The sequence below is a fragment of the Hypomesus nipponensis genome, chromosome 16, assembly GCF_054491055.1.
Source record: "Hypomesus nipponensis isolate SF chromosome 16, ASM5449105v1, whole genome shotgun sequence".
NCBI classification, from domain to species: Eukaryota; Metazoa; Chordata; class Actinopteri; order Osmeriformes; family Osmeridae; genus Hypomesus; species Hypomesus nipponensis.
The window spans coordinates 4,340,384-4,352,500 of NC_140376.1; the positions used below are offsets into that span (position 1 = coordinate 4,340,384).

The 12,117-nt window shown below is 51.0% G+C and overlaps 1 protein-coding gene across 1 annotated transcript in view; it reads left to right on the forward strand.

Moving 5' to 3' along the window:
* The first annotated feature begins 1,167 nt into the window (after positions 1-1,167).
* atp11b (ATPase phospholipid transporting 11B) overlaps positions 1,168-12,117 on the forward strand; it is a 31,738-nt gene continuing 20,788 nt past the window's right edge. The window contains 13 exon segments of the mRNA XM_084675818.1: positions 1,168-1,510; positions 5,601-5,711; positions 5,952-6,041; positions 6,851-6,931; positions 7,040-7,147; positions 7,353-7,481; positions 8,625-8,728; positions 9,118-9,165; positions 9,281-9,345; positions 9,445-9,526; positions 10,274-10,424; positions 11,618-11,815; positions 11,936-12,094. Coding sequence (XP_084531944.1) covers positions 1,484-1,510; positions 5,601-5,711; positions 5,952-6,041; positions 6,851-6,931; positions 7,040-7,147; positions 7,353-7,481; positions 8,625-8,728; positions 9,118-9,165; positions 9,281-9,345; positions 9,445-9,526; positions 10,274-10,424; positions 11,618-11,815; positions 11,936-12,094 — 1,353 coding nt within the window. The 5' untranslated portion in view covers positions 1,168-1,483.

Genomic DNA, 12,117 nt, shown 5'->3' on the forward strand with positions numbered 1-12,117 from the left:
CATCACCAACGGTCTGTGCGACTCACCACCATGATTGTGTAAGGAGGTTAAGTATCTAAAGATAATGTTGTCATGGTTTCCTTGTGCTTTGGTCCAAATCCCTATTAGTGTCTACTTTCCATTTTTGTCAGCTTTGGAAGAGTCCAGATGTCTCTACCGCTATTGGACAGTCTAATCGTTAAATTGCTCTCTTCACTTTAACCATGGATTAACACAATTCCCTCTTTGAATGGTATCTGATGGCAGGCTGGACACACCATGGTTCATGCCTTGCCTTGTAAAATGCCTTCCACAGCATCTATTGAAAACAACTATGTCACAGATGCCTGATGTCATGCGCCGCATGAACAATAAATGGGGTCCCTGGAGTGTGTGTGTGTGTGTGTGTGTAGCCAAAAGTATTCCACTTAGACACAATATTATCTCTGATGTAGTGGGAACCTGATGAACCGAGGGAAGCAGCTCTCTGATCAATTTCCTCTTGTCTAACCCCAGGGAGGAACCCAGCAGAGTGATGTCATCTTACGTGACCTGCCTGGTAAAAGGGAGGAAGAGTGAAGTCAACTAATCAAATGGCTGCAATGTCAAATTAAAGAGACCAGGAAACAACCGCTCAGCCTCTCAGATGAATATGGTATAAGGTTGTGCTCATGTAGCCTATTGTATTTTAGAATTAGAATATGCCATATTAGTCTATATATAGGTACAAACACCAGCTTGGTCAAGTCGAAAGAAATCACAGCTGTGCTAGTAAGGCAGTTTTGTTAAGTTTGAATGGTTCAAGCTGTTAGATCATGCGGGATACATTTGTTTTGTTATTTGTGATGTTGTAGACAAGCTTGATGTAATAACTGATAAGAAATATCATTGTTACTGTATACTATGCAAGTTAGCTTTCCCAGCAGGTAATCTACAGGAGGTAAGACAGCTACTATAAATGCTACAGGTGCTAAGAAATATTTTCACATTGCAATGCATAGACAGTGGAAAGTGACTTGCTCAATTTATTCTCACTTCATAGTTAAGTCTTCAAGTTTGATAATATAAAGGGTATTTCAAACAACAGCTTGAGCTTGAGTCTTTTATTTCAGCAGATTTAATAGTTGATCAGTTAAGCTTCACAACCATCACTTCCGCAATGATGAAGTGTCGGGGTGTGTAAGGACGTTGTCTAGTGCATCTACGTGGAACAGCCACCAAACCGAGCTTCTGTAAATGATAGCGGAGAAATACAGGGGAAACGGCCAGAAGAGAGACAAGACGCTTCTCTCTCGGCTGCGGGATATTGTTATTTCGCTATAGTTTTAGACTACCCGCTTTGAAATTACCGTCACACAGACTGGATGATTTCTGTAACGCACTCGCCGCCACACTGTAAAAGGAGATGTTCATGGTTTTGGAAGGCTTTATGGAACTAGCTAGCATTAGCTAGCGACGCTCCTGGCTGCTCTGAAGGAAATTATTGCTTGTCTAGCTAGCCAGGATGCTACGGTGGATACGACAACAGCTGGTGAGACGAGTGTTTGCTTACTTGAAGCTAGCTGTAGCTAGCTAGTAGCGTTCATTCAACTTTGTGCTACCAATAGTTCCTTCAAATATATTTACATGTACATGTATGATACCGTTTTAGGGATTATTTGATTTATTATAGGGAACCCTAACCCTGAACAGTTAAGGTGAAGCTTAGCAACCTATAGTACCTAGCGAGGTGCATAGAAGCTGGCCTCAAACTTCTCTCACTGCTTACTGCCTTTGACAATGTCAACATAAAGTAGCAATTTAGCTGGTGCTACTAGTAGCTAACCTAGAGCTAGCTACCTGGCAAGTCAGACGGGCAAGTTATCCATTTTCGCCAAGCCAGCCAGTGAACGTATGGGAACCAATATATTCTCGAGTAATTTTGTTTGTTTGTAGCATTGTACTAGTTTAATAACTTTTATTAACTAGCAACCTCATGTTGGCTGTCTAGTGCTCGGTACCTTTGTAACGTTAAGTAGCTAACTGTTTAGACTACTAGTACTGCTGTGGGAAAAAGTTTGTCTTGACTTAACTTGATTTCAAGGCTACTTTAGTTAATGTTTAACACGTTACGGCATTAATTAGCGAAATGCACGTCTGAGAGTGTGGTCACTACAGTACTAGTACGCAAGATGCCCCATAGTCTTTCACTAGGCTATTAGTGAAAGTATTACTACCCGACTGAAAGAAATGTTAATGATACGCAGCGGTTAGCTAACTAGCTAGAAAGGTTCAAAGGACTTTAAGGACCCAGGCCATGTCAACGCATGCGTAGTTCCTTTTTTGTGTGTATTCAGATGTATATAAAATTATGCCATCTCACTTGGAACCAGGGAAATTGTCACCAGACACATTCAGTAGATTGAGTAGAATCACCAACTTCTCAGGCTTTAGAAGAAAGCTAGGGTACAATTTTCATTTACGAGCTAACCGAGTCGTTATTTTGATTAATACAGCACGTGTTTTGACAAAATACCATAAAGCCTAGGCCCATATATGGATTAACAAAGATCATGATCGTGTACAAAGTAGTATTTTGATTCATGGTTATCTGTTTTGTTTAATTCTAAACTTCCCAAAAACAACATCCTTTTTCAGTTATAGATAACCAGTGCCTAGTTATTTAACAACAAGTCTATTGTTTGTGTTAATATTTAGGATCTTGTTTTGTATGCAGACACCTCACCATGTCTGTTACCTGCAGTTGGTGGACTGGAGCCAAATGCTTAGCTTTCAGTTCTTCCTCAAGAATACATAGAGAACTAAAGTCCATAGCTGCACTTGGCTGTGAGACGAAATTGACCTTGAACTTCCTTACAAGCCTCCTCTTCAAAATTCACCTCAGTGTGGGTGATGATGTCATCATAACAACCCCTTCATGTTTCACCGCCTGTGGCACGGAATAGATTCGTATTATTAGGCCACTGTGAGTCCTGCAGATGGAGGATGGTGCAGGAAGGGGGGAGTTGGGGGTAGGCGGCTGGGGTGCACCTGTTTCTTCCGTCCATAAAACAGTGATGAGACAATGGCTCACTGTCGTGTTAGCAGGATGGATGAAGCAGAGAGGTAGGGGCCGGCAAGTCCACTTCCTGGTGTGTCAGCGAAGGTCAGCTGATCACAGGGGCTGCAGATGGGTCGTTCCAGGGATCCAGAAAAACAGACAGATGTAGAAGAGAGAGTGAGGTAGGGGAGAGTTGGATGAGAGAAAGAGAGAGGGATGTAGAAAGAGAGAGAACGGGAAGCCAGTTGTACAATAAAGTCGATTAGGTAAAAGGGGAGTGGGCTAAGGAAAGAGTTTAAAGCAAGAGAGAGGGAAAGAGGGAGATCAGAGAGAGGAGGATGAGCCAGGAGCTGGAATGGAAGTGGAGAGGGACGGGAGGCAGCTGGGGCTGCTGGAGACGGAAGAGAGAGAGAGAGAGAGAGGGAGGAAGAGGGGGAGGGAGAGGGGGAGGGAGAGGGGGAGGGAGAGAGGCGAGAGAGAGTTCTCTGCGCAGCTGTTTACCTGCGTAACACTCCGCCGCCTCGCTTCATTAGCGCCAAACTGATGGCGTGCCACTCACATCTCAGCCGCCCTCCTCTCTTACCCACCCCCCCCCACCCCCCCAACACACACTGCCAGCTGCATACAGAGGGGGACCGAGGGGAGGCGGGGTTGGGGGGTGAGGGGAGGGGGGGAGTTCCAATCAGCTTCCCGCGCAGTTCTGACCCGGGCTTGCACCCGGGGCTCGTCGCAGCATCGAGACGCCGTCAGGGGGAGGGGAGCGAGGGACAGGAAGCTATCTCCATGGTGACAGCCACTCTGTCATCGTTAGAGGCCCTGCCAGGAGATGTGCTGTAAAGATGATGGGCGGAGGGGATGGGGACAGGGGAAACAGGCTCGTTTTATAGGAGGCGCCACGAGGCTGAGATCCAGCCGGATGATTTAGTCCTGCAGACTAGACTTGTGTCATGAAACTGTTTGAGTAAGCTGTTTGCCTATGGGAGTGCTACTATACTTAAGTGTTTTTTTTTGTTTTGTTTGTTTGTCGGTTGGTTTACTAGTTGTGTGTTATGTACCAACAACAGCTAAAACAGCATCAGGCTAGCGATGCATACGCTAGCTGGCTGACAGAACCTTGTGTGAACTTTCTGAGTTTCTGAGTTTCTGAGTGTGTGGCATCGACGTAGTTTGCATAACCAGCCATTATAGACGTTCCTTACACACACACAGACACACACACAGACACACACAGACACACACAGACACACACAGAAACACACACAGACACACACACAAAGGCACTATCCTACAGCAGTAGGGGTGGAAAGACAGCTAATTTGTTTAGACCAACTCGGCGAGTCTTGGCTCAAAGTCTTAACCATGGTTCGCAGCCTTTTAATCATTCTCTACTCTGCATTACTTGGCATAGATCTTCTCCAGCGCCACAGCAACAGGTGTGTAAGAGCTGTGCATTAACACCATGCGCAGGCCTAGTCTGAGTGATAGCCACAGTGTGGGTTGGGCAACATAGAGAGAGATGGTTCCCCAAGGGTCTTTCAGTTGTCATACGACAACATCCTAACCTGTTTTCTTAGAAGGGCTGACTGCAGGTCAACTGTGCCGTCCCCTCCCCCACACCACGCCCCCCCACACACGGCCGTGTTAAAAGTCGATCATAGCTGGGAACTGGCTGCGCATTTCAGAAAAATGTACCAAAACGGTGTCAGCAGACCTTGTGTGATCATGTGATGCTATTAAACAGTAAGAGACGCCTCTGTACTATGAGTCTGACTACGGGCCTATCCTCGTTCTCGACATCAGCGTATTCTGAGGTTCTCCTGTGGTTCTTGGGTCCAAGCTCTGGTGGTGTTTGTATGTCTGGGGGATTTGCAAGGAGGGGGGGGGGGGGGTTGTTTGTTCGAGACCCTGCAGGACTCGTTCCCCCTGCAGGACTCGCTCCAGTCAGCAGCGTGTGAAAGACAAAGGCTGTAGTCTTGGATGTGCTGGGAGCTTCGCACACGCGCATCATGAGATTAGGAGCCCAAATAGGATGCAAGAATGTGAGCGCTAGTCTGTGAGACGTGTGTGTGTGTGTGTGTGTGTGTGTGTGTGTGTGTGTGTGTGTGTGTGTGTGTGTGTGTGTGTGTGTGTGTGTGTGTGTGTGTGTGTGTGTGTGTGTGTGTGTGTGTGTGTGTGTGTGTGTGGTGTAAGCACAGAAGCCCATTTGAGGAGCGCTGCCACTGCGACAGGCGCCTGCCTGGAGCGACAGGAGGCACGTGTGCTGCGGTGGTCCCACAGACTGGGCTTATATTCCCTGGTCAGCAGCACTGCCTGTGCCACGCAACACGCCCTGTTCGGATGCCCTGAGCCCTGTCGACACAGGCAAGGGTGAAGGTGCGGCCTGTGTCTGGCACCCACACACCACATCCATAGATCTAGAAATGTCCAGGGGTGAAGGGGTTGGAGCTTGCAGTTGTTGTTCCGGTATTCAATGAGCGCCGCTCGGTCGAATCAGATCAATAACTAATTGCGGACTTATGTCTCTCTCTTTCTGTCTTCTTCTCTCTCTCTTCCCCACCCCTCCCCCCCTCCACGGTCTCAGGGCTTTGACCCCCCCCACCAGAGCGACACCAGGACGGTGTACATCGCCAACCGCTTCCCACAGCACTACAACCCGCAGAGGTTCGCCGACAACCGGATCATATCCTCAAAGGTGGGTGTCATATCCTCCAAGACTGTGGTCTAGGAAGGTGGTAGTCTGCGAGACGGTAGTCTGGGAGACGGTAGTCTGGGAGACGGTAGTCTGGGAGACGGTAGTCTGGGAGACGGTAGTCAGGGACCTCAGAGACTGCATTAAACCCCTGCTGCGTCTGCGCACAGATTAGAACTAATGAGTCTTACTATGTCAGTGTTAGATGGTGTAGGGCTGCCAATAAACCTGTGTCTCTCCCAGTACACCATATGGAACTTCGTCCCCAAAAATCTGTTCGAGCAGTTCAGAAGAATCGCCAATTTCTACTTCCTCATCATCTTCCTGGTCCAGGTAAGCCATGCCCCCCCCCCCCCCCCCCCCGACAGAAATCTAATCAGGCGTGAGTCTAACGGTTGTCGCCCTCGATGCATGTGGATGTGACTCACTGCCTGTCAGCAGGAGGTCAACAGCACTGACTGTGCCACCCCCCAGACACACACACACACACACACACACACACACAGTCCCCGGAAGACCCTGGCAGAAAGCCATCAGATTGTATTAGGAGCCTTGGATGGAAATACAGTTTGAACTTTGTGCTCAGTTGAGCTTGATTTCGTCATGCCTACTGTAGCCAAAAGAATCCCTGGTCAGTGCTGTCTGGGAAGACAAATCAACCACACTTAACAATACAAAAAAGGAGAATCCTGCTATTTGTAACCAGGTCTGTGCATTGAGATTTAAAGCTTGTGTCACATTTCATAACTGGCTTTCCACATAGCTTCTGTGACTGAAGATGTGGAAAGCAAGGGTGGAGTTTTGACGGTTAGTCTAGGTGTGACGTAAGCTGTGTTGATAGTCTACTCACCCCCCCTCCCTCCCTCCCTCCCTCCCTCCCTCTCTCTCTCTTTCTCTCTCTCTCTCTCTCTCTCTCTCTCTCTCTCTCTCTCTCTCTCTCTCTCTCTCTCTCTCTCTCTCTCTCTCTCTCTCTCTCTCTCTCTCTCTCTCTCTCTCTCTCTCTCTCTCTCTCTCTCTCTCTCTCTCTCTCTCTCTCTCTCTCTCTCTCTCTCTCTCTCTCTCTCTCTCTCTCTCTCTCTCCTATTCTCTCACACTTATTCTCTTTTGCTCGCCCTCCTGTTCTCTCTCTCTCTCCTTTTCAGCTGATGATTGACACCCCCACTTCCCCTGTAACCAGCGGACTTCCTCTCTTCTTTGTCATCACTGTGACCGCCATCAAACAGGTAACTGCCCTCTGCTTTCTGTTCCGTGTTCTTTTCTCACCCCTCCACACACCTCCCTCCCTCAGTCAGGTTGTTGCCTTGAGTTTATGACCCTAACCCCTCCCCCAGGGCTATGAGGATTGGCTGAGACACAAGGCGGACAACGAGGTGAACGGGGCTCCGGTGTTAGTGGTGCGCAGCGGCAGCTTGGTGCAGACCCGCTCCAAGAACATCAGGGTCAGCCCTCACACACACACACACACACACACACACACACACGCTCACACACACGCACACACACACTCACTCACTCACACACACACACACACCCTCAGAAACACACCCTCAGAAACACACTCACCCACCCACTTACTTCCCTGGCATTCAAGAGGGTTGAGTTATCCAGGGATGTTGTAATAAGAGTGTGTGTGTGTGTGTCCAGGTTGGGGACATTGTCAGGGTGGCCAAAGATGAGACGTTCCCTGCAGACCTGGTGCTGCTGTCATCAGACCGCGTCGAGGGCACCTGCCACATCACCACCGCCAGCCTGGACGGAGAGACCAACCTCAAGGTGGGGCGTCTCTCTCTCTCTCTGACTGGCCTTTCTCTCTTGCTCTCTCTCTCGCTCTCGCTCTCTCTCGCTCTCGCTCTCGCTCTCTCTCTGGCCTCTCTCTCTCTGGCCTCTCTCTCTCTGGCCTCTCTCTCTCTGGCCTCTTTCTCTCTGGCCTCTCTGTCTGTCTCTCTCTCCAGCCTCTCTCTCTGGCCTCTCGCTCTCTCTCTCTCTCTGGCCTCTTGCTCTCTCTCTCTCTCTCTCTAGCCTCTCTCTCTTTCTCTCTCTCTAACCCAGGGCTCTCTCCCTGCTCTCTCTGCTTCCTCTCCCTGGACTCTCTCTCTTTCTCCGGTCTCCAATTCACTTTATTACACTCTGAGCCAGTCTCTCCGAATGCTCTCTCTCTCTCCCTCTGTCCACTCCTCTCTCGCTCTCCTGCCCCCCCTCCCCCTCTGTCTCTCTCCCTCCCTCTATCCAAGCTATAAAATGATTAGCTATCCCTTCTATCTAAACAGGAGCTGTTCTCATTTCCATGGGCCACCACCACTCATCCCAGCCAGCCCCAGGGCACAGATCGAATTATCTGCCTCTAATCAAATGCCTTTTGCCCTGCGGCCCGTTATTTATATATCTCTTCAGCCTTCCGATTCCTTCAGATGGCCTCGCTACAGAGCCGAGTCTTGTTCGGCTTTTTCAGGTCGGAGTGATTCATCTCCCTTTGGGTCTTCTTGTTTTGGCAACAAATAATACGCTTGTATTTTCGCGTCACCCCCCCCCCCCTCTTCGACACATTGCCCACACTGGATGGTGTGTCGTCTCTGTGTCTGTCGGTGCTTCAGCAAAGTCACTAAGAACCCCTGTGGGATAGAACTGTCCCGTCTGCCACAGAAGGGGATGTGTTGGGGATGGGAGGGGCGGGGGCGGGGGTGAAGGCAGCTCAGTCTGCGACAGCGTGAGGAAGCCGCGGCCTAGTTAAAGGTTGCTCAGGGTCTGGCCAGCAGCTTGTATTTTGCCCCCTCTAAGATGCCACAGAGGGTTAACAGTTGAATTCTGGGCTGTGGTTTGCTGGGCTGTGGGAACCAACCTCCTGTTAAAGGAAGGAATAGCTAACTAAAATCAAGTTTGAAAACCAAAACGTGTGTGTGTGCGTGTGTGTGTATGAAGACCCACTATGCAGTACCAGAGACTGCAGTGTCTCAGTCCGTGTCCAGACTGGAGGCCCTGCAGGCGGTGGTGGAGTGTCAGCAGCCTGACGCAGACCTCTACAGGTAGACTACCTCACACACACACCTGCTTCAGACACCTTAACACACACACACACACACCTCTACAGGTCGACTTTCCCGCTCTCACACTTCCTCACGTACTTCCTCATGCACCTGACACACGCACACACATGACACATCCTGGAGACTGTCGTTAGGGGAATTGGAACCTCATACAACTGCAGGGGGTCCAGTTTCAGCCGTCCCGGAACAGTCACATTTATTATGTCTTACAGTCACATTTTCACCGGTCAAAACCCAGGATATATTTAGTCTGTCGTCGTCGTCCCCCCCCCCCCCGGGGTCTGACTAGACTGTCGTCGTGGCACTTTCAATCGCCCCACCTCCGCCCCGCCTGGCCCCACTCAGCAGAAATGTGCCCCTCGTTTCAGGTTTGTCGGAAGGATAACCGTCACCCAGCAGGGAGAGGAGATCGTGAGGTAAGATTGCTCCTGCTTTTTCCCTCCCCCCGCCCTCTCCCCCTGGGGTAGGGAGGGCTGGCACAGCGCGGTGGCTGCTTCCTGTTCCTCAGCGGCCCTGCGTCTGTCTCCCCAGGCCTCTCGGACCAGAGAACCTGCTGCTTCGAGGAGCCCGCTTGAAGAATACCAAAGAGATATTTGGTAGGTGGCTGCCGGCCTCCTGTTGGGGTCCCTCCCCAGCACAGGTTCAGTCTGGTGAGGAGCTCCGCTGTGTGTCTGACTGTCGTCCCTCACCTGCAGGCGTGGCTGTTTACACTGGGATGGAATCCAAGATGGCCCTGAACTACAAGTGCAAGTCCCAGAAGCGCTCTGCGGTGGAGAAGTGAGAACCGCATTTGGCACACTCCTCTCTTTCTGCCACTCGCTGTTTCTCTCTCTCTCTCTTTCTCTACCTATCTGTCTTTCAATCTCTCCATCTCTTTTTCTCTCTCTTTTTCTGTCTCTCTCTCTCTCTCTGTCCTACTCCCTCTCTCTCTGCCTCTCTCTCTCTGCCTCTTTCTCTCTCTCTCTGCCTCTCTCTCTCTGCCTCTCTCTCTCTCCCTGCCTCTCTCTCTCTCTGTCTCTCTCTCTCTGCCTCCCTCTCTCTCTCTGCCTCCCTCTCTCTCTCTGCCTCTCTCTCTGCCTCTCTCTCTGCCTCTCTCTCTCTCTCTCTCTCTCTCTCTCTCTCTCTCTCTCTGCCTCTCTCTCTCTCTCTGCCTCCCTCTCTCTCTCTCTCTCTCTCTCTGCCTCTCTCTCTGCCTCTCTCTCTCTCTCTCTGCCTCCCTCTCTCTCTCTCTCTCTCTCTCTCTCTTTCTCTCTCTCTCTCTCTCTCTCTCTCTCTCTCTCTCTCTCTCTCTCTCTCTCTCTCTCTCTCTCTCTCTCTCTCTCTCTCTCTCTCTCTCTCTGCCTCTCTCTCTCTCTCTCTCTCTCTCTCTCTCTCTCTCTGCCTCCCTCTCTCTCTCTCTCTCTCTGCCTCCCTCTCTCTCTCTCTGCCTCTCTCTCTCTCTCTGCCTCTCTCTCTCTCTCTCTCTCTCTCTCTCTCCCTGCCTCTCTCTCTCTCTAACCTTGTGTGGTTGTGATTGTGCTCCAGGTCCATGAACACGTTCCTGCTCATCTACCTGGGCATCCTGCTGTTCAAGGCGGTGCTGAGCACCATTCTGAAGTACGCCTGGCAGGCAGAGGACAAGTGGAACGAGCCCTTCTACAACCAGAAGACCGACCAGGAGAGGAACAGCAGCCAGGTCTGTCTCCCAGCCCCACCACGTCCTGACCCCTGGGCCCTCTACACTGCACACTAACCCCACCACGTCCTGACCCCTGGGCCCTCTACACTGCACACTAACCCCACCACGTCCTGACCCCTGGGCCCTCTACACTGCACACTAACCCCACCACGTCCTGACCCCTGGGCCCTCTACACTGCACACTAACCCCACCACGTCCTGACCCCTGGGCCCTCTACACTGCACACTAACCCCACCACGTCCTGACCCCTGGGCCCTCTACACTGCACACTAACCCCACCACGTCCTGACCCCTGGGCCCTCTACACTGCACACTAACCCCACCACGTCCTGACCCCTGGGCCCTCTACACTGCACACTAACCCCACCACGTCCTGACCCCTGGGCCCTCTACACTGCACACTAACCCCACCACGTCCTGACCCCCCCAGGTCCATACACACGACACAATAACCAGGACATACTAACCTACTACACACTAGCCGCTACGTACTAAGACCCTGGTCCTTATCCACTACTCGGGAGCTACTGCGTGCTTGCTACTGCATACTAACAGCTGTTGTTTTCATTGGACTGTATTTGTTTCCCGGTGTGGGTAAATCATCAGGGTTCCTTACCACACGCCCCTCTGGCCCTGCACGCTAGCTCACATTGGAAATGGATGATGTACATTTCTACGAAGGCTCGCCCACACAGCGATATATCACTTGGCAGGCTGTTTGTTGTGTGGGTAGATGCCCAGAGTGTTTGTGTGAGTGTGTGTCTCTTCCCCCCCCCCCCTCTCCTGCCCTCCCCCCCCTCCTCCCGGCTGTGGGCGTGATTCTAAATATTGTGACAGGACACTTGAGAGAGTGTCTGTCAGCCTGTGTCCCGGCTCCCCAGCCGCCGTGTTTACCCTGGGAGATGTGTTCTCCTACCCTACCACTGAGCTCTCCATCTCTTCTCTCTCCTTTTCACTCGCTCTCCCTCGCCCTCTTTTGTGTGATTTAAATCCCCGTTTTTCCGAGCCGCCATCAATATGTTGTGAGGTAATAGAAAGAAATTACATGTCGTTCTCAATTAATCTCTGTCTCTCTCTCTCTCTGTTTCTCTCTCTTTGTTTCTCTCTCTCTGTTTCTCTCTCTCTCTCTCTCTCTGTTTCTCTCTTTCTCTGTGTCTCTGTCTCTCTCCCTCCTCCTCTTCCTCCCCAGATTCTGACGTTCATCTCAGACTTCCTGGCCTTCCTGGTGCTCTACAACTTCATCATCCCCATCTCTCTGTATGTCACTGTGGAGATGCAGAAGTTCATGGGCTCCTTCTTCATTGGCTGGGACCTGGACCTGTACCACGCGGAGAGCGACCAGCAGGCCCAGGTCAACACCTCCGACCTCAACGAGGAGCTGGGACAGGTACCGCAGCCCACATCTGTGTATGTGTGTGTGTGGGGGGTGTGTGTGGGGGGTGTTTTGGAATGCGTTTTTTTTGTGTTGTTATCATATTGGTAACATTTAAGTGTGTGTGTGTGCAAGGTGGAGTACGTGTTCACCGACAAGACGGGCACCCTGACGGAGAACGAGATGCAGTTCCGCGAGTGCTCCATCAACGGGGTCAAGTACCAGGAGATCAACGGCAAGCTGGTCCCCGAGGGCCTGACGGAGGACTCTCCAGACGGCTCCTCCCCCCCCATGGTGCGCTGCTCCCCTGCCTGGAC